The sequence below is a fragment of the Apodemus sylvaticus genome, chromosome 2 (assembly GCF_947179515.1).
Source record: "Apodemus sylvaticus chromosome 2, mApoSyl1.1, whole genome shotgun sequence".
Classification (NCBI taxonomy): Eukaryota; Metazoa; Chordata; class Mammalia; order Rodentia; family Muridae; genus Apodemus; species Apodemus sylvaticus.
Genome location: NC_067473.1, coordinates 54,667,214 through 54,689,417, shown reverse-complemented (window position 1 = coordinate 54,689,417; position 22,204 = coordinate 54,667,214). Strand labels below are relative to the sequence as shown.

At 48.8% G+C, this 22,204-nt stretch overlaps 1 protein-coding gene across 2 annotated transcripts; it reads right to left on the bottom strand.

Annotated features, from left to right (window-relative positions):
* Positions 1-2,932: 2,932 nt before the first annotated feature.
* Cpa5 (carboxypeptidase A5) lies at positions 2,933-22,000 on the bottom strand. 2 transcript variants are annotated; one of them, XM_052173381.1, is made up of 11 exons: positions 21,885-22,000; positions 20,727-20,808; positions 19,563-19,697; positions 11,502-11,600; positions 10,092-10,193; positions 8,872-8,973; positions 8,404-8,514; positions 7,882-7,972; positions 4,353-4,552; positions 3,905-3,989; positions 2,933-3,490 (listed from the first exon to the last, which is right to left on the bottom strand). In XM_052173381.1, exons 1-11 carry the CDS (start codon positions 21,998-22,000, stop codon positions 3,303-3,305), a joined length of 1,311 nt encoding a protein of 436 aa, XP_052029341.1. In that variant the 3' UTR covers positions 2,933-3,302. The 2 variants fall into 2 exon arrangements, with proteins under 2 accessions (XP_052029341.1, XP_052029342.1); XM_052173382.1 differs by lacking the exon at positions 3,905-3,989.
* Positions 22,001-22,204: the final 204 nt, after the last annotated feature.

The following is a 22,204-nucleotide window of genomic DNA, read 5'->3' as shown; positions in this document are numbered from 1 at the left end:
ATTGAGGGATCAGGCCCTGTCACATGCATCTGCCATGAAACCTGGATGCCCGGTGGCTAATGCGTCTAAAAGTCTATGTGAAAACACACTGTGGCATCTGCTCAATGGTGAAGGATATGTCCCCACTGCTACAATACCTGTGTCTGGGTGGCAGAATGACAAAACAGAGATCAGAAAGATCTGGATCCCCACTTTATCAAAAACAATCACTGAGACAGCTTTGGACTCCCCTGCCTGGATAACCCCACCCGTTTTGGCCGTAGTACGGTGAGTTTCTGTCAATAGAGCAGCACTTATGTGAGCCTGAGGATGTCCTTCTAGGAATCTCCAGTGTCTTCAGAGGCCTGGTGCCCCCAGGAGCTAAGGGACAGTAAGCAACCCTGATGCAGATCCTTCTCCACGACTCTCAGAAAGAAACCAAATCAATTAGTTACTAATGATCATTGCTACCAAGGAGATAAATGAGGCCTTGGAAAGGAGGTTGTGGGAGACAATGATCTATGGCCAGTGCATAGTCTGAGGCCTAAGGCTTATAAGGAAATGTTAAAGAGGAAGACTGGGAGAAAGAATGTTCCAGAGAGAAGCAGCATGTGATAAGATCTCTCATGGGAGGAACTGGAAAGGAGCTGGAGGAGGAGGGCTGAGGGGAACAGAAACACCGTGGGAGAGAGGTGGGCTGCTCGCGTGACCTTGCGTGGGACTTTAAATCTTTGGAGGGTTTTTCGTTGGTTGGTTTGGGTGTTTTGTTTTGTTTTGTTTTGTTTTTGAGAATGGGCCACATCCATACAAGCAGGGAGGCAGAGACAGGCAGATTTTGAACTCTGTGAGTTCAAGACCAGCCTGGTCTACAATAGTGAGTTTCGGGATAGCCAGAACTAGATAAAAAGACCCCTCTCAAAGAACCTCTCAAAAAAACAACAGAAAAAGACACCTCCACCCATCGATGTCATTCCGATCTTTTGTGGAACTCTTCCTTGCACAGGAAGTCTTGCCCACCCGGTTTTGAAAACAGGTTCCTGACACCTTGTTCTGGGAGACTGAGTGTAGAGCAAGTTTCCTGGTTTGAGGCATCTGAGGAACTCTGGGCCCTGAGGGCCGGCCACACCCTGCCTCACTGTAGTTTGTGCCCTTTGCTGCTGATACCTCTAAATCTGAGCCTTCTCATCAAAACTAAGGTCACTAACAGTTCCATCTAAGATGGATAAGAAAAAGTGATGTACTGAATCCCATAATGCACTGGGAACTGTGCATGGCTCATAGTAAGAGCTAGGAAAGAACAAGACCAAATTACCAGTCCCCCTTCCTCTGGGACAGTGCTGCCCCAGCTCCACAGGAGTCATCTGTTCCACCCCAGAAATGCTCGTTAATTGTGAAGATGGAATCCTAACACCTTCCTGAGCACTAGGTTTCCACAGGGTCTGCTGTAGGCAGCCCACTTGGACAAATGGTGACAGAAGTTTCAGACTGTGTGGCCTTGTAAGGCTTTTTAAATACAATAGCATTCCTTGGCTTAAAAATGAATCTATTCAGATAGGTATGGTAGTTCACAAGAGGCTGAGGCAGGAGGATTGCCGTGAGCTCAAGGCCAGCCAGGATTACACCAATGAGTTCCAGGCCAACTTGAACTACAGTGTGAGATTCTGTCTCAAAAAAATTTTTTTAATTTAAAAATGAGTTTATTAATACTAGTAATGTACTTTCCCATGAGCATAAAATGAAAATATTTGTGTAGAAGGCATAAACGTTTTAACCACGGCTCTAGTGTACAGAAGTAGAAACCATTTTATTTATCTTTAGCTTCTATTACCGTGGCTCATGACCCTGCATTTCCACTAACAGAAAACTTCAGGTTGGAAATTCCAGCTTGATTAAACCACTTCCAGCTTTAAAAATAAAAACACCTCAGTTTCTTATGGAAATTTTAGCCAGAATGTTCTGACCTCCTCCATTGCTGGCTCATCCCCTGAAGATAATCCTGGTGCTTCAGGGGTTAAATACCCTAACTTCCACAGCTGGTCCTCTGCTCGACCATATAATGGCCAATGTCAGGATGTTATACAGGCTGTATTTTCTCTTTCTGTCTCTCTCTGTCTCTCTCTGTGTCTGTCTGTCTGTCTGTCTGTCTCTCTCTCTCTCTCTCTCTCTCTCTCTGTGTGTGTGTGTGTGTGTGTCTTGCTGCAGCTCATACGGATGCCTCTAATATCAGCCCTGCCCCTCCTCAGATGCTTAGTAATCTACTGCTTCAGCACTGCAGTGAGCGTGGGCCTTGTCTAGGTTTGATCTATGAATATGGGTTTAATCATCTAAAATCGCCCCCTTCCAGCAAATGTCTCTCTTTTTTGCAGGCTATGCTGAAGAAAGATATAGGCTTCTTCCTATATCTTGCTTTCATTCTTTGTCTCACTGGCTTGTGAGCATCCAGAGACCTTATACACACACAGACACACAAACACTCACACACACACTCATACATACACTCACACGCACTCACACACACTCACACACACATACATACACACTCTCACACTCATGTACATGTACTCACAAAGGGCCTAACTTTTGCAAATAAAAGTCTTGTTCTTAAACTAGTGTTTCTGCCTCAGACTGCTGCAAACACTTGCAGCCTTCAACTGATTTCTTGCTTCTAGGACATAACACAGGCCCTCTCCCGGATCCCCAATGGCAGGTGCTGGAGAACACACCTCACTGGGGTCTCAAAATGCTACCCTCTTACTCTCTCAGTAAAGTCCGACTCAGTACATACCTAACCTTGACGGTCACAAACCAGGGACTTGTTCAGATTCAGATGTGCGGTTAGTGCGACCCTTGAGTAAGCCCCCTAAGTGTGCCCTCCACCCCGTCCCCCGTCTGAGAGAGTGGAGGGAAACGACCTTCTTTTCCCTCAAGGGGACAGAAAGTTTACCATTGGATGTTCTGTTGTTTAAATCAAGCCTGGTCCCTCTGGATTTATTAAAACGTCAAAAACTGCTAGGGCAATGTATATTTTGGCCATTCCCATCGATTGGGAACAAAGAGAAAGGCAGAGCTCAGGCCTCATATTTTCCTGAAGGCAGCAGGGGCTGGGGTGGGGTGGTTGGGGTGTCTCAGATGTGACAAGCTGTCCTAAGGGGGTGCCCAAGCAGCCCAAAGAGATGGCAGCCAGCACTAGAGGCAGCGAGGCCTGTTCAAATCTGCTTCTATTTGCTAAGGGTCCAGCGACGATTTGGGGAGGGGGTGCTTAATTCATGGAGGATTTTCAAGGAAAGGGGTGAACCCCAACTGCTCAGGCCTGAGTCGTGTGGCTAATAGGGGTGATTCAGGGTGTGTCTCATGATGGTCCGTAATGCCATCCACGTCTCCTCGGCTGTGGGAACAATCTGTGAGGCTGGCAGCAGGAAGCCATATTTTCCAGTGTCCCGGAGCTCGAAGCTGAAGGCGTACTTGATGCCGCTGTCATAAGCCCAGTCCACCGTGATCCCACTGGCTGAATCTAAAAAGAAAAGGGCCAAAGAGTGCCTGGGAAGAAGGAAGAAAGTGTAGTCACAGGATACAGAGGAATCCTGAGTGGAAAGTGCGCCCTGCAACCCACCTGAACCCGATCTCACCAAGCTTCCTGACTCGGGACTCATCCTGGGTCCTACCCTGCCCACCCCCAACCGGTTTTCCCCCTGGCACAAGTAGGCCGATAGACTGAGAACCTTTCCCCTCGGAGGACTTTGTATCAGGGTCTGTGCACTGATGCTGCTGAGAAACAGCTACCCGGCCAACCACCATCCACCCAGCCTGTCCAGGACAGTGGTACTGCTCAAGATGCACCTGGCCGCCCCACCGCCACCCCCCCCCCTCCCACCCCCACCCCCCCACCCCCCCCGCCCCCCGCCCCGGGCAGATACGGCTCACTCACAGAGGGTGGTGCTGATGCTGCCAAAAATGTACTGGATCCCGTGAACCTTGTAGAGAGCCTTTACTGCAGCCTCGGCAAGTTTGAACTGCAAATAGCCAGAGAATAAGAGGCAGGGGTGGCGGGGTGGGGGTGGGGGAGGGGGAGATTGGGGCGAGGGTGGAAGGAGCGGGGGGGGGGGGGGGGGGGGGGGGAGGGTCGATCGCCAGCCCTTGCATGCTCAGCAGCTGGTGAGGAGCATGGGACTGGGAACTATTGTATGTAGATAGTACACTTCCTCCAGCTTTGAACTTGACCACACATGGGAACAACTCTACTGATTCTTCCTACCGTGGGCTCTTCCTATCCAGACCCTCATACTGGGAACTGAAGGAGCCACCTACAGATGGACCCGGTGGAGTTTCTGAGGAGAGGCTTTCTGCTATCCCACACTCTATCCGGCCAATCTTACCAGCTCTTTGTGGTTAGGCACAGGCTCCAGAGAATGGCCATAAGGGTACATGACCATCTGAGAGTAGCTGTGGATGGAGATCATAGCTTTGAAGTTCCCGTGGCCTGTGATGAAGCCCACAATTGCTGCTACCTCTGGCTCTGACTCCGGTGCGGGCCCTCGGTAAGTCTCTGAGCAGGGGTTTTTGTTAGAACCATTTCCTGGAAGCAAAATAAAACCATCCAATAGATTAGAGTCCCCAGGTGTGGTGGAACAGTGTTCAAAAACAAAAACCACTTTTATGTCTTGCAAGCTCCTTCTGCAAGTTGGCTGAGGTCATGTGACGTTTCTGGCCAATGAAAATTTGAATAGGAAAAAAAAAAAACCTGAGGCATCCTTTCTGTTTTGAGTCTGTTAAGGGGACAAGTGGCCAGACCTGGTAGTGCACCCCTTTAATTTCAGCAGAGACAGAGGCAGACAGATCTCTGTGAATTCAAGGCCAGCCTGGTCTACAGTGAGTCCTAGAGGCTAACTGAAGCTTCATAGAGAGATCCCAGCTCAGGAAGGAGAAGAAAGAAGGAGGAGGAGGAGGAAGAGGAGGAAGAAGAGGAGGAGGAGGAAGAGGAGGAGGAGGAAGAAGGAAGAAGAGGAGGAAAAGGAAGAGGAGGAAGAGGAGGAGGAAGAAGAAGAAGAGGAGGAGGAAGAAGGAGGAGGAGGAGGAGGAAGAAGAGGAGGAGGAGGAGGAGAAGAAAGAAAAAAGAGTGACTACATTCTCTTTTGTCTGTGTGACTGAAGCAAGCAAAATCTTCTGGAGAGAAGCCCCTCTGTCACCACCGGAAGAGAGGTGCCATTGAGAGCAAGCTGTCCGCATGGGACTTTGTGCGCAAGATAAACTCTGTGTCAGGCCTTGTTTGTTGTTGGATTTCTTCTCCATCAGGATGAAGAAGGGAGTCATACCCTGACTCAGCAGCTCTGAGTGTGGGATTGCAGGGAGCACCCTCCGCTCGTGCTTTGGGTTAAGTCCTGACTGTGTTTCCATCGGAGAGACAGGCCTGCCTGGAGGTGCATCCAGAGGCAGCCTGAGCCTTCTGCCCCAACCCCAGCCTCACCCAGTAAACCCAGTAAACCCAGTATCCCTTTGGCTAGCTCTTTTGGGGTCCATTGCTGGTCAGGGGCTCAGACGCAGTATCTGCTGAAGCTTTGTTCCCAGCCAGAGCCCTAGAAGCCCATGGACTTGTGCACCACAGGAAAACAAGATGGAGTCCCAGAGTTGCTCGAGGCTGATCTGAGAATCACAGAAGAGGCTTTTGAGAATTTTTCTCAAGGAATCTACTTGGAGAAGAGTGCACTGAAGAGGTGTGTGTGTGTGTGTGTGTGTGTGCATGTGTGCACATATGTTCAAGTGTAGTAAGTGCTCTAACTACTCAGCTATACTGTCAGGCCTGTCCTTCCATTTCTTAGTAGTGGACCTTGTTGCTTCTCTTAGATGCTACTCCTCCTTGCTTCCTTTCCCTGGAACCACAGCATACATAGTACTGGTCAAGATTTGTAGACTAGCAACTCGTGCGGAAGGCAAAAAAATCCTACTTCTCTCTTCCCTTCTACCTCCCCAAAATGGCTGCATCCAAGCCACAGAGAGACCAGAGAGCTTCCCCAACTTCTGAAGCTCTGAGAGGGCACTGGGCAGCCCTCTTGTCCCCAGGACTGACTGCAGACTACTGCAAACTGATCCTCCCCTGTAGTTCAGATGTGAGAGGCACAGGCTCTGAGGAAGGGTCTCCAGGCTCCCATGATACAACAATTAAGAAAATAGGGAAACCATAAACTAGGTCTTCCCGCCTGAGTCACTTGTCATTCCTGGCCCCAGGCAGCCCAAAGGCCATTCTGTCAGCAAAGAGCACATCCCCTCTTGGTTGGGTGGTCCTTGTCTAGGGGACCCTGGCTAGAAGGGGGAGCGCAGCCGCCCATCAGGCTGGCATAGGCTGAGCTCACTGTGGCCCTGTTTGTTGTGTCTGTTGAGCTTCTGCACCTGCCCCACTTGATGAATGACAAACAGCAACAGATGAGCAGAGCGCGGGGAGGCTGAAAGCTTTGTCTGTGTTTGCAGCCCACGCAGGCAATGTTCCCCTGCCAACGGCCAGGTGGCTGTGCCCAAATATGGAGAAACTCTTCGGGCCATTAGTTCTGGTTTGAGCTGTACAGAATAAACCAATCTTCCCCTGACCAAATGGGAATTAGCTGCTGCCTCTCTGACGTCCACAGTCAAGGTCCTCTGAGTCTGTCTGCCTCACAAGTACCTGCTAATGGATTCATTAGCTGTTTATTTTCCCTTCCCGAAAAAATGTAATTTGTAGCAAGGGGAAATCTCTGAAAGTACATGGTGAATTATTAAAGCACTAATCTTTGGGTAGTGGGATTATGGGAGCTTTTCCACCCCTTTGGGCTCCTCTGCCCCAATAATTGTTTTTTACATTGTGTATCCACAGATTTATTTATTTGTTCACAGGGGACCAACCAATGTTATTTTCTTTAAGACAGAATTTATCTACCTCTAAACTGGGCTACCTCAGGGTTTGTGAGTATTGCCATGCCTGAGAGCCAGGGTTGCCCACCTAAGATAACCCTGCCTAATCGGGAGGCCGACAGGTCTAATTTCGCAGTCATGATCTCTTGCCTCAGTGGTTCTCTCATGGCCCTTGTCCACAGTCACCACCACCCCACTGCTACCATGTGACCTGGGCCTTTGCTCTCCATCGTTTATAAGAAATAATAAGAAATTTCCTTAGTTTTTATCGTGAACGACCTCCAAGAAGTCAGATGTACAAAGCCACAGACACCCAGATATAGAATGTTCTACCAATAGCTTAGCCATTGACTTCTTGGCCATTGATCTGTCTGTTGACAGCAGGAGCTGGGTTTCCCATGGAGAGCCAACCCTTGGCTCCACTGTGGAGTATAGATACCACATCCGGGGCTGAGGTTGAGTGTATCCTCTTGACTATCCTGACTGGTCCTGGAATCCTACCCATCCAATTGCTGATTTGCTGGGATACAGGGTATTTCCTCTGGGTGTTCTAGAAGACTTGGCTTCCCTACCTAATCTCTGTGCCTTTGTCTCGTGTGTAAAAGAGAGACAATCAGAAAAGATCACCAAGAAACCAAGCTGGCCATGAATGGTATAACCCTGCTAGAATGAACTAGCCTCCTTAAACCTTTCTCTACCATGTCAGAATCTGATACTTGCAATGTGTCTTTATTTTAATATCTAAGGACTCCCTTAAATGTCCCCATGAAGGTTTAGCATATATATATATATATATATATATATATATATATATATATATATATCCATGTAGCACACGTGCAACCTCACCCACATCCCACACTCAGGCTGTGGGCTCACCTGACCCTAATCATGACACACATAGATTAGCCAATGATGTTGTCTGTGCCTCCCAATGTATGAGTCAACACACTTTGACTCACACAGTGTGAGAGGACCAACCACTCCTCCTCAAGTCCTGCCCCTGGATGCAACACACTGTCATACCTCCAAAGCCTGTCTTCCAGTTCCTGTTGAGGTCCACGCCAATGCAGACAATGCCGGGTTGACTTGACTTATTTTTTCTCCACAAGCGATTCTAAGAAAGCCCAGGTCATGCAGCCTCATTAATTGAGCCCACCCTCAGAGATGGGAGAGCTGACATCCTGGCCCATGAAAAGGGGAGGGGGTCCTAGTGGGGCAGGAAGGAGCAAAGGAGGGAGCCCCTGGGGACAGGATGGGCTGACATGGAGCTGGTCCAGTAAGCAGATTGGACCTGTGGTACAAGAAAGGAATGACGAGACGTCTAATCATAGGCTGGTAGTAGAAGCTCCGTTGGGCAGTGGGCAGGTTGTGGGGCAAGATGGTTTTAATCCCATAGCTTTGATACTTCAACAGACCCCTCTTTGCCGGCCAGACTCTCTGCAGAAAGCTCCTGAAGAAGCCAGCTCTGGCCAGAGGCCACCATGACATTTCTCTGCCCCAACACATACTCCAGATGATTGCAGTTGGGGATCCAGCTATCCTTACCATGGTATGAGTAAAAGCAAAGCCATCAGGGTTGGTGACAATCTCTATGAAAATGTCCATAGCATTCAATATTTTTTTCAAGACATGGTCTTTGCCATATGCATTGACAATCTGCAAGAGAGGGTGACAAGAGGTGGCCCTTGACAAGTATTCCTCAGAAGTGCAGCAGGACTCCAAAACAGCCCAATGGCCACAGGAAGGGGTGGCAGTGGGTCATCAAATGTATCCCACATAGAACCAAAAGCTTAAGTTTTAAACACCTGGAAAACAGGATAGTCTGAATTCCCTACTTGTAAAAGACCAGGGCATATGAGAATGTTCCCAAGGACAGGAGGGGACAGAGAACCCTGAATTTAAAGGGACTAAGTTGAATTCTTCAACTGGGGATCCCTTTAATAAATACCCAAACATCCCTTCCTCCTGGTCCCAGTTCCTGAGGCTATTCCTCGACTGCCATTCCCAGCTGACCTTCTGTGAGATCCAGATGCCGGTGGCGTGGGTGATCCACTCCCGGGAATGAATCCCAGTGTCGATCCAGATAGCCGTGCGATTTGGACCTCCGGTGCTGAACTGGGGGGTGGGGGGGTGGGGGGGGAGAGAATCAGACTACAAACAAAGGTGTGATCAAGACAGTGCTTTCCCTCAAAGCTATATCCTTACTGTGTGAAATGAATCTGTATGTCAGAGCACTCAGCCGGAGACAAGGAGGACATGCTGGTCTACATACACACACCTACGACGTTCGAACACATGCTGTGGCCTTCACCTTACCATGCTTAACAGTGCTGTTCTTGGGAGGCAAAGTCACCCAACCAGAAATACAGAATTTCTCAAGACTGAAAGGATCTTAAGACCCCTGCCTCTCAAACTTTGATGGGCACATGTGTCTCACGGAAATATTAAACACTATGCAGGTTATGGTGCAGTGGATCTAGGGAGGCGTGCAGAGTTTGCATTTCTAATGCACAGGGTTTCAGGCAATGAGGGTACTGATGTAAAACGCCACACTTTGAGGAGCAACGACTTAGTGAGAGACTGAGATAATGCCTGGAGTAGAAGCAAGTCCAGTCACGGTCAGGCAAAGCTACACGACTGTTCAGAAGAAGCACCAGAGCTGTGGGAGAGTGAGTAACCGACGGGTTCACACACTGAAGCACAGGCTATGGATTGACTCTTCTGGGCCTTGTGCTACTACTCATCCTGTTTCCTTCATGACCAAGGGCACTACAGTGACCATATTTGCTCAAGCTGTGTTCAGTGGCCCCCATGAAGGGCTGGAAGGTTTCTCCAGAGCTGCATGTCCATCTATGGGTCTGTCTTAGGTAGATGACCTCAGTCGTTGTCAACTGAACCCTACATGCACCTCTGTTCTCACTTAGCAGGTGAAGCAAGTTTGGCAACAGGAAGGGCACTGACTCACCCACACTCACCCTGAGCTGAGGTGACAAGTGACGCTTCACAGCCCTGTCTCCTTAGCACCTTCCACTGCTTCCTGCTCAGGTCACCACGCTGCCACCTGTCCATACTTACAAGGGTGAGTCCCTGATGACACAACTCATGGATCTGTAGCACAGAATACCTACATCTTCCCTAGCCAGAAACTCCTGCCCGGCCACTTACCAATGAGCTCAGTCTTAGCATAAAGACGCTCACTCTGCAGTCTACAGCCTGATTCAGTGGGCTCTTACCTTCAGGACAAGAATGGACCGATTTTCAAAGGTCTTGCCAATGTGAATTTTGGAGACAAGATTAGAATGTTCAGCTGCAAAGTTGTCGATCCAGCTATATATCTGAAAATGATGAAGTCTTATCAGACTGGGAGCTTGAGAGGGGTGAGCCCCAAGCAAGTCAGAGAATGGGGTCCGGTCATCCATCCCACTTTCTTTACTGCTTCCTACCTCCCCTGGGAGTCTAAAGGAACACAAATCAAGAATTACAAATCCTAAAGATACCCTCAAAGCCAAAGGACATCGAGTTGTGGCCTGGCAAGAACGCCAGGCTCTCTGTGCCGACACAGAAGTATACTTTCACCTCACCTGAGAGAACGACATGTTTTGAGCTCACTCAAATCCTAGACATGAGCCACCTGTGATACCACATGTCTGTAATCCCAGTTCCTGGGATCCAGAGACAGGAGGACCAGCAATTCAAGCCAGCCTGGGCTACATAGGAAGATCTGTCTAAAAATAATAACAATAAATAAATTCCTAGACATGGCCTATATGGGTCTCCCTGTTGAAAATTCATTCTCGTGCCTTCACCCTGTGGTCTGTTTTATCCGTTTAACAGATCCCATAAACTGTGGAGTACTGTTTTATGTCGTTTTCACTCCCTTCTAGACTCAGCAGCTTGAAGAAAAGGGTAGTATTTTATTTATTGTTGACATCAATAACAGTGACAATCTATCTTAGTTCATTTTCTTGTCCTTTCAATATATATAAATGAATAAACATTAGAAAGAAATTGGATTCTCTGTTACAAGCCTTGGAAAATGAGAAGGATGATAGAGTAGACAATATCAATGATGTCATGCCCTTTAACAGGCAAGTGAGGTCTTTTCCTCGGTTTCTCTCTGGAGTGGAAACTCCTGCACTCGCCTGTATGGTTTCTCTTAAACACGGCGACCGTCCCTAACTTCTAGCTGGGTGTCACTACATCATATATTTCTGCAAAGTAAAAGCAACTGCTTGTTTCCATGAGCATGGCTTCCCAGTGTGCCTGGATTCGTGCCACTCATGCCTTCAAGACTCCACAGTGGAACCACGGAACACCAGAACTCGTCAAAAGGAGAACAATGGACCATTTAGCCTCCACCTATTTTGTTCTGACCTAGTTTGTCTACACCTTGATGTGCCAACCAACGAACCATTCTGTAGACTCTGAGCCTACCTAGGTGTGCTTCTCAACTGTTATTCCCTCTATGTGACTCTGGACCCCTTTCGGCTATCTACCACCAAACGTTAGTCCCTTCACCTAACGTCTCTTCTCTGTACTCTCCCACACTTATAGTTTCTATAGTCTCAGAATCCTTCTCTGGCCTCTGCCTGATCCTTGTAATCCCAAGCCTTAGCGTGCAGAGCTTGCCCAGATGGACCTGCCTCATCCAGGGTGTGGTAAGAGGAATAGCTGAAGCTGTTAGTGCTGCGCTCCAGCCTGCGGGACTTGGCCATGGCGTTTCTCTCTTCATCCAGCAGCACCTAGCAGATAGGAAAACTCACTGGAAAGGCAGAAGAGGGCTTTGGACCCAGAGCATCGACAGCAGGGGCATGTATGTGGTTGAAGGGTGACTCTTCACGTACGGGCATTCATGCTAACATTGCCCAAATTAGCACAGGACCCATCAGTCTGAAGAGACAGATTTCAAGTCCCTTTCTGCTCCCAGTTTATGGCAGAACTTACTGTCGCCTTAGTTTGCTCAGATTAAGAATTAGGACAACAGTCTGCGTTGTGCTGCCACGCAGGGTAAAATGTAGTGGTGGACATGAAGGTGTAGTAAGAAAGATGATCATAGGCTCCTGCCAATGTTGTTTTTGTACCTTAAAAAATGAACCACAGAGCTAACCCTGGGGGAGCAGATGACTGCTCTGACTCCCAACATCAATTCCTCTCCCAGAAAGTAGCTTAGACAACTGGTATCCAAGCCATTTCAGAAAGCCAGATATGAACAAAGCCAGCCTAAACCATGATGAGTGTGTCAATATTCTCACCATGTTAACTGCCCACCAGATACAGCACACATGTGCTTGAGGGATAGTTTGCTGTTGGCCTTTAGCTGTCACGTAAAGCTTCCCACTGACCACAGGAAGGGAGGGCAGTCAAGAGCCTGGGTTGAGGTGACTACTAACCGCTCTCACGCCACCCCCACCCCCGCTGAAATCACCGCTGGGACACTTTTCCCAGTTTAGGTCAGAGTGTGATAGGCAGGCCCAGGACTCACACTGATTGTGTAGAGCAGAAAGCTCCCAAGCCCTCTGCCTGAGGATGTCAACCAACATCCTCATCCACTTGAAGGGACCCCTCCTTAAGCTCTGGGTCACAGTTTGGATATTGCCTTATTTGGGGACCAGTACCCTTGTCTATGGTATCTCTATTCTCATGTTCTCGCTCACTTGATCTGGTCAGATGACCAGATTCCAGGGAAGGAATTAACTCGTGGTGTTTTAGAGATAAAACAGATTGGATGGTGACAGCTCTTCAATGCATAGCTAAGAAGTGGCAGAGATGAGATAAAAAGCAGATCTTCCTGTTCCCAGCACTGAATTCCTCAAGCCCGGCAATAGTAACATATACACGGAGATAGGCATATTTGTGTGTGTGTGTGTGTGTGTATAAATAAATACAGATAAAGAGAGGAAACAGAGGTATGCAGAATGTTAACAGCTGAAAACTCTATCATATTATTCTTGCAATTAAAAAGTTTCTTAGAGTAATGAACATCAAGTACCCTCAAGCACAGGAAAACAAGACATTAAAATGCCAAAAATAAATATAACAAAATGCTAATGGCGCCTGTTTGAATAAGATTAGAATTTTGAACATTTCCCCCATACTCTCATCTTCGGCTTTGGCAATGTGCTTATACCACTTGAGCGAGAAGTGCTTTTAAGTGAATAAATACCAGAACCAAACCTTTTATGGCTAATGTGAAGTGCCAGCTGCAGTGTCTCCAGCCCTTGGGGCAGGAGGAGAGGGTCCTCACACACTCTATGCATGAGGCGATTTGCCGTAACTCATTCTTCCCCGAGGGCCCCGTCCACTTGTTCAGGACTCTCGAGTTCATAGATTACAGATTTAAACATGGAACTAGAAATCAATGTCTACGGCTCCAACGACTTCATGTCTCAGCACCAAGTACATGTTCAGTAATTATAATTGCAGGCTTGACTGGCCTAGCTTGGGGCTCTGCCTTTGGGCAAAGCCGGAATGACTGTGTTTGTCAGGCACGGCTGGAGGAGGCCTTGTCCTTGAGGGTCACTCTCAAGTACCACCCTGGGAAGCTTTCACAAAAGGAATGTATCTTCTTGCCAGGAAATCCACCTAAATCTCCCCCAGCCCACCATGACCAATGTGTGTCTGTCACTGAGGCTTGGTAAAACCAGCTGTGGTGAGCAGCTGTGAGCAGGCTGACAACTGGCTGACAACTGGGTCCAGGCAGGCCTATTCTTGCTCTGTAGAACAAGATTAGAACCTGGTAGAATAAAGTTACAAGTGGTCAAATGTCCCAGGATGTAGTAGGGCTTGAGTAGGGTTTGGATGATTGGGGGGGGGGGGGGGGGGCGCGGGCAGAGTGACAGGGAGAACTGGAAAGAAAGCCTTAGACGGCCCAGTTCTTGCAACATGGCCAGACACCCATAGGAAACAACTTAGAGGAATTGAACCGCCTTTGTTCTAGAAATCATGTTGGAGGCAAACAGGAGGTTGGCACCAAATCACAAATGTCTTTCCAAACATCCTCCCAGTCCCATGAATGGCTAAGACACCCTCCTAGGAGCTGGGAATCCTCAGGCCTCCCTCGCAGCTGGACCTCAATTCCAGGAACATTAATCTAGCCTGGCCTGAGATCTGCACAGAAGTTTGCTCCCGTCCAGGGCTGAGGGAAGAGGGTTAGAGCTGAGAATGAGGCCTCTCATGGGTTCAGGATGTTGAACAACCCTGTCAGGCTCCTCACGGGAAAGACAAAACAGAATGAGCTCAGAAGCCCGGCCATTTACCTCCCTGAAGGCCATTAACTGGCCTGTACAGTAAGACCTGGATGTGAATTCATTCATCACAGGGATGCAGACTGGTGAGGCCTTAGGCAGAAAACAGCACCCTTGTGATGAATTACAGCAGCAGCCCAGGACCCCAAAGGTGGAGCTGAGGCCTAGAGAATGCCCAGTCTCCTTACAGCCTTGTTCCAACCACAGTTCTCCACAGATCCAGCACATGGTGGAGAGCTGTGGGCATTCAGCAGGCAGGTTCCTGGCTTTCCTTTCTAGAACTAAGGTTTGCTATGTAAGCGCCATTTCTGGAAGGTTCTACCAACTTGATGTTTTCAAAATAGAGCCCCTCGGCAGTTAGAGCAATGAGACCCAAGTTCAAACACCACACACAACCAACCATCTGGGGTGATAGATGGTGTAAAACACAGTGTGGTCCCTGGGTCAGGCTTTCTCAGATGACACACTAATGCCATCATTAACCTGGGCTCTGCCTCAGTTTCCCCTCATGCGACGAGGATCATTTTACCACACACTTCAGTACATACTCTAAAGCGCTGTCATATGGATCAGCCCAGCATGCAGTCAATACCAGCTAACTAGCTAGGAGGAGGAGGAGGGTAACGACCAGTACAGGAGAGGGGACAAATACAGTTAAAAGAAGGACAAGAGCTGATGTGGGAGCCAGATTTTGAAAGCTGTGAGCAATGGGCCATGCAAATACCTGCTAGGACAGCATTCCAGGAATGACCCCAGCGAGTACAAAGGCGTGAATCGCAGACGAGGGCCCTGAGGCAGAAACAGGTCAAGCAGGCTCCAGGAGCATCAAAGAAGACTGCAGACACAAAGAACTAAAGAGCCAGAATGACTGGGGATGACGCGGTGGGGATTGGCTCGCCTGGAGCCTTGATCTTTTCAAGAACTTTGCATTCCTTTGCATTTGTGAGAGCTTGCCTGCCTGTGCTTCCTTCTGTGTTCTTTTGTTTGTTTGCTTGCTTGCTTGCTTGCTTTAATTACTCTTCCTATTTAGCCAACCTGGAACTTAACATCCTCCTAGCTCCATCTCCAGAGAAGTGTGATACCCAGCCCCAACTGTATTTATATATTTTGTAAAGGACACATCTGGCTGCTGCCTTGAGCACGGATAATAAGGAAGCAAAGATAAGGTTGGGGAGAACGGTAAGATAGTTCCTGGAACAGAGACTGGCCCTCCCATGGCCCCAGTTCTCATGAAGGCAGAGGATGTTGAGTTTTGGCAAGACCCTTTGTGGGGTGCTGCTGGAATAGCTCCCCCACCCCCGTTTTAGTTATACTGACCCACGGTGGTCTTTTGGATGCGTCAGAAGTATGTGAATAAAGACTCTAGGGTTTGCAGTAGGCTGGGTGGAGCGTTTGAAGAGTCCAGAGTGACTCCCACCTCTGTTCCCTGAAGATTGCTGAGCTCGCAGAGGCTGCAGAGATGCAGTTGGGACCCTGGGAGGCTCCCCTTGTACCTGTAGAGTTTGCAAGGGCCCTCAGACAGCCAGTGCTGGCATTCAGGAGGACTTCAGCTGGAGACATAGGGGAGCATGAGGAGGTGGGGGGGGGGGGGTTAGCTCCCTTGCCCTGGACCAAAGTGTAGAGACCAGTCTTGAGTTTTCCTGCAAACAGGAACACTGCGGTTGACAGAGCAACCAGGGAATCAGGCCAGCGGAGGACAGAGTCCTAAGAGGCCAGAGCAGAGACACACTGAACTGCACCCCAGAAAGATGTGCAATCAGAGCCCAAGTGGATTGGGAGTTCCTGTGCTTTGCCCAGGGCCCTTTTGGGGATGTGAGGGGCAGACAGCCCGCCAAAGGGGATGAAGGGTAAGTTGAAGAAATAAAAAGTCAGTATTTCTAGTTTTGTTCTAGAAGGAAGCCGAGATGGATGGCAGCTAGAGAGGGGGAAGACATGGGATCAGAAAGATTATTTTTCCAGATAGGCTCGGTAACGGCCTATTTGTATGCTGATGTGGACAGGCCCACAGAGAGGGGAGCTGGTGGAGCGGTATTCAGGCTTAATTGTATTCCTCTCTGGATGGTCAGAGCATGGGTGATTTTTGTTTTCTTCTTGTGCTTTTCTCCTGTTTTTCAAATTATCTAACATGAATATTTATTAATTTTGTAATCAGAAAAAAGCCATTAAAATCCCAAGCACTGATTGCTCAAGTGAAGCCTTTCCGTAGTGACTCATCCCAGGGAGGGGGAAAAACACTGAGGGACTGAAGAGAACGAAGAGGTGAAGAAAAATTAAATGCAAATCAAGCACCCTCGGAATCAGATAATTTCTTGCCTGGCCCACTGCAATTTCCCCGACCATCCTCCTGCCTGTCAGTCTCCCTCAAGCTCAGTAAGAGTGGAGTTTCAGAAATGCAAATCTGGTGGGGTAAAAGACCCTCCTAAGTCTCCCCTCTGCCCATTTCTCGGGGCAGAAGATACCCTTTACAAGGAGCCCGGTCCCATTATCAAATCTGGGTGGGGGCCTCCTTCCCCCAAAGCCCCCCTTCCCCGCTCAGCCACACGCACGCATGGGTAATTACAGCTTCACAACGCTGGTGACGTGCAGTGCCTCTGGTATTCGCTCCCATAGCAACCTGTGCGCACTCCATCAGGGCACTCACCCACTCCACGGTAATCACGCATTTACTCTTCTCCTCCCCATCCCCCTCCCCATCCCACTCTTTCTGGTTCTCCTGGATACAGCCCCTGAGTTTGGTGGGCTTGTTTTTGTTTGCAGTTTCTGTGTTTCCAAGTTCCTTGGCTAATACAGTAGGTGTGGGTGTGTGTGTGTGTGTGTGTGTGCGTGTGTCTGGGTCTGTGTGTGTGTCTCTGTGTGTGTGTCTCTGTGTGTGTCTTTGTGTGTGTGTGTGTGTGTGTGTGCACATGCGAACATGCGTGCGCGCACGTCTGTGTGCAGGCCCATGCGTGCTTGGTGGATGCTGTGCATGGCATACAGCTGTTTAAATACTCCCAGATGCAGAGGCAGAAAAGGAAGATACAAGTCCCCTCCTCAAAATTCTACCTCTGGACAAAAACCAAAACCACCAGCAGAGTTCCCCATGATTGGCTGTGCCTGGCCCTCACTGCCAAACATATCACCTTTTTCTTTGAGTTCTCACATATAGTCATGCAGCTAACATTTATTAAGTCCTAACCAAGGCCATAGGTGTGCAGATGAGCAAGAGAAAAACAACGAAATCTAGGAGAGGCCAATGTATCAATAAAGACCCCCTGTGCATGGCAGTCCTGGGCACCGTGCGTCACTCAAGCTGCCATTATGGAAGACTCACTGAGGGGGACACAGCTGGGACCAGAGCTGAGCCTGTGTGTCTTTAGCTCAAATAAACTTGCTCCACATCAACCTGGGTGTGCAAAGCCCCTTCTAGTCTGGTCAGTGCTTCTGAGCCTCTCTGACCTGCACCCCTCCCCCCACTGTCACCACAAATCAACCAGGAACAACAGCCTCTCCCCACCCCTGGCGCCCTCAAAGCCACAGCGTGACCTCGGAGGGCAGCCCGGGCTTAATACTTTGCAGATTGCTCGTTGGAGATTTGCTTGCAGAGGCTCGAGCAGAAAGCTCAGGCATTTTCCAGGAGTGATAAGTCCCACAGGAATTCAGGCCTGGGGACTTCAGGAGAAGCTCTCTCTAAGAGGGGTCAGTGAGGGAAGCTCAGGGGATGTCCCCGACATGCAGTAATCAACAAAGTTTGTTGAGACTTCTGAGTATCTGTTAGCCAAATGCTGCTGGGTTTCCCAGAGCTGCAGAAGCAGAGAAATGGGAACTTCAAAATAGAGGCATGGGCTAAAAATGAGAACTCAGTCCTGTTCTTTTGATGTGGTAGCCTCTTTTGTCTGTGTGAGTTTCCCCATTTTTGTTTGTGGGGGATTTAATTAGAGAAACATCCCACCCCCACATGTTGAGCGGGAAAACAGATGTGTCTGTGAAGGATAAAGGACTCTGAATGGACCCAGCGCCCCAGCCCTGTGCGGCCCTGGGAAAGGAATGCTGGCCAATGCGTTGATCCCTTGGCATGCGGTGTCAAGTGTGTGCACACTGGGAGGCTCCCTGTTCCCACACTCTGAGCCCTTGGAGGAGATTAGTGTGAGCCGCATGGTTGTTAGGAATGAATCTCTGTGGATAAGATTCTACAGGTACATAGACAACCGCAGAATCTGCACAAAGACGCAGCCTGGGAGCCTTAACATCTACATGGTACCCAGAGATTTGTGTGGAAGAAGGCTGTGCTTCCAATACCTCTTTCTCTCTCCGTTATATGCATGCAATACACGTGAGTGCCAGAAGTCGATGATAGATGTCTTATTCAATCACTCTCCACCTTATTTTTTGAGACAAGGCTTCTTGCCGAACCTGTTGTTCTCTGATTATAAACTGGCTAACCAGAAAACCACAGGATCCTTATGTCTCACCTCCTGCCCCTGCCCCTCCCCATCTCCCACCCTCACAGCACTGGGATTGGGGGGGGGGTGGAGAACAGCTATGCTTGATCTGGGTGCTAGAGAGAAGGGAGCCATCTAGGATTGAACACAGGCTGAATGAAGCAGATTTTCACAGTGCTCAGAAAAGACAATGGAATCAAGATGGACCTTAAGATCATCTGTTCTCCTGGTCCTAATCTGGGTCTGCCACGCTCCCCAAGCCACTGGAAGACTCCCCTCTAGGGGAGATGCCCAGAGTGCATTAGCACAGAGCAAAGCAATGCATGGGGCTTGCGTTCCTCCATAGATCCCCCTCGGACTGGATGTCTGAGACATAACAGAGGGCAAGGGGAGGCCATTAGAGAGGCAAAGTAAACCATCAGAGGTGCCGACGAAGGGCTGACACTGACCCTTCTGTCTCCATTTCCCCCTCTTATTCTTTGCTATAGCTACCAGCTCTTCCAGAAGAGGGTAAATCCACAGTTGCTATACTCTCCTTGCTTCCATGAGGAAACTCTGTCCCAGACTTAAATTTTCTCTTAGAAATATTTTTCATGTCCTATTTAGTTCGGTTTGGTTTTGCGCATGTTCATGTGTGCTGTCTTACTTGGTTGCTTTTTGTTCTGAGAGGCTGTGAGATACCCTAGACAGGCCTTGGACTTACTAGAGAGCTCAGGATGACTTTGAATTTATGAGGCCTTTACTAGAATTACAGATGTGTGTCACTATGCCCAGTCTTATGTCTTGTCCTACGCAGAGCCAAGCACTGAGCCCTGGGCCTCATGCATGCCAGGCAAATGGTCTAACCACAGAGCTACATCCCCAAGCCCAGAAATGTACAAGTTAACTTCTTCCATAACATGTCCATAAACATGCAGCTGCATACCCATGACCAAGATGTCTGCTCTTAAGTCTAAGGTTGTCCCCATCCTCCATGGTAGGAACCAACCAAAAAGAAATGCAGGAGGTGAGCTCTTTTCTATGAGGCAGGCTAGGTTCTCACCTGGATGTCCTTTATCATGACGCTGTAGGCAAGGCCGTGAGACTTCAAATACGCTTTAACACTGGGCAGTTCAGAGAAGGGAACTCTCATGTCCACGGGGAGGCTAGGTCTGGCTGGGCCACGCCAGAAGTCCACCTTGTTCACAAAGAAAGAAAGAAAGAAGAAAAGAAACACAGCTGTGTTTATCGACTGTCCTTATATACTCGGTAGGCATCCTGGAGGACTAGGTTTCTTTTGTATTTCAAAGGGATCCAATTCCAGAAAAAAAAATTAATAAATAAAAAATAAATAAATAAAATAAAAATGACAAAAATAAAATCCCAGGGTCTACAGACAGGAATAAAGACCCTCCTCATTTCCTAGTCTACATCCCAGCCCACTCATTCACTGCAGTGTCTTTTGTCATCCACAGAGCCTAGAGTTCCTACAAATGAGACTGCCATCACTGGCCATCAGCCTGGACAAGAACCCAGGTCAGGAGAGGGAACCTCACCTCGTCTAGTCCCATGAGAAGCACAAGAGGCAAGCCTGGAGCCCATGCCCTCTAGCTGCCCATACATTTGTAGAACGAAGACCCTCGGAGAGTGGTGGAATCCCTCATTGATGGGGACACTTGTACAAATAGCTACAAGCACTCTGGGCCACATCCAGAAAAAGCTGGTTGTTTTACAAGCCCTCAAACAAAAGCCCTCCGTTATAATTGTCAAAGAAAATGTTTCCCATTGTGAAAACTTGGAGAGGACAAATGTTCTTGGAAATAGATCCCCAGGCACAGACACAGACCCAAATACAACACATTTGCCAAGTGAAGCCATTCCAACTGGAAGGCAGGTGTGAGTGGGCCCTATGGTATGTGGCATCGCAACAGGGACATCTGCGCTTTCCTATGGCTTTAGGACATGGCAGCTGTTTTCAGAGTGTGCTCCTAATCCCCCATCCGGACAGAAGGGAAAGCTAAGGAAATCACAGCTTACAAAGGCCACCCCACTTTATGGGGCCATGTTCCTAATGTGACAGAGAAGCCACCTTGAACTTGTCCAGAATCTGGTGATCCTTTTTGGACACCTCAGGGAGGAAGGTTTGGGATTAGAAGGTGTAAGGGGGCAAGACAAGGAACCGAGGTGCAAGCGTGGTGACAGTAGTGTCCCCAGGAGCAATCCTCACCTTCTGAGGCTTCTGGCTCTCCAGATCCCTGAGAAGTGACAGCTGCTTCTCATTTTTGGCCAGGATTCGAAGAACCTGGTCTCTGGGGAAAGATGGGGAGGGTGAACAAAAGCCTCCTGACTGAGAGAGGCAGTGTGAAGAGCCTCCTGAACTGAAGGAACCTGGGCACACAACAAACGGGATGAGGGAGTGGCCAGATGGATTGGAAGGGGCTGGGGAACCAATGATAGTTCCTGTGCCCCCCACCCCCCGCAAGGGGATAGCAGATAACCCCAACCTTGAGGCAGAGGAGCTATGCTTGCTTCCTTCCAGGGGGTAGGTGAAAGGTGACAAGGTAGAGTCCCACATCTCGAGCTCTGGGGTCTGAACCTGGGATGCTGCTGGCTCTCAGCCTGTCTGGTTCTGGGACCTGGGAGATGGTCCCCTTTCTAAGCCATGTGTCTTTCTTACTGAAAGTCTATAGATGATCTCTCTACCTTCTGGGACACTGGGATGAACTTGTACGCTCGAACTTGATGCTTCAAAGAAGGATCATAGCATATCTACTTTTGGTACGAGAACATAGGCTAATAAGGGTTACCAATCTCCTCAAGAATTTTAGGAGAAATATAAGCCTCCAGCCCTAAGGAAGAATGGGTATAAAATCTATCACATGCAATTTTCAGAGGTTTTAATTTTTTTAACTGGCATATCTTTTTTTTTAACTGGCATATATTAATTATGCTTGATAATACTTTTTATGCACGCACATATATTTTGATCGTATTCACCCCTTCCTCATTTCCCTCTTTTGTCCCCTCCCACTTCTTCTGATCTTTTTCTTCTTCCCAACCAGTCTCAATTTTAGGGGATCCTCTCAGAGTGCTGAAAAAATGTAACACAGAGCTTCAGATGTAAAACTTTAGATTTGGGGACAGATAATAACACAGCCAAGATGTCTGGCCTGGGGTGTGGGTGGGAGAGCAAGGGGTCTGAAGTGAGTTCTGAATGAGAATGGAAGTTTTTGTCTGGTCCCACCCAAGAAGACAGACAGGCAGGCAGGCACACAGACAGACACATACAGACACACACAGACACATACAGACACACACACTCAAAACATAGGTGTCCTTCCTCCCAGCCAACCTTCCCTCCTCCCACCAAACAGTAGCCACTCACCCTGTGAAATTCATTTGGCCCCAAGCTACAGCCAGGATAAAGTTGCAGACCAGAAGCGTCCGTCTGTCCACAGGGGACAGCCCAGGGCCTATTGCTCCTCCTTGGGTGCCCTGCATGCCTCTTCCTCCAGGCAGGCTTCAAGGGCTTTCCTCCAGCTTGGGCATGGCCTAGGCTTCACGACAGCATATCACCTGAAGGCCAGCAGGCTGGGCCTGAGAATGGACATGAGACTTTAAGGGGGTCTAGCATGTGGTACCCACATGCCAGGCCTTGGGAATGCCAAGCCAACCCTCCTCCCTCTTTCCTGGGAAGGGAAATGG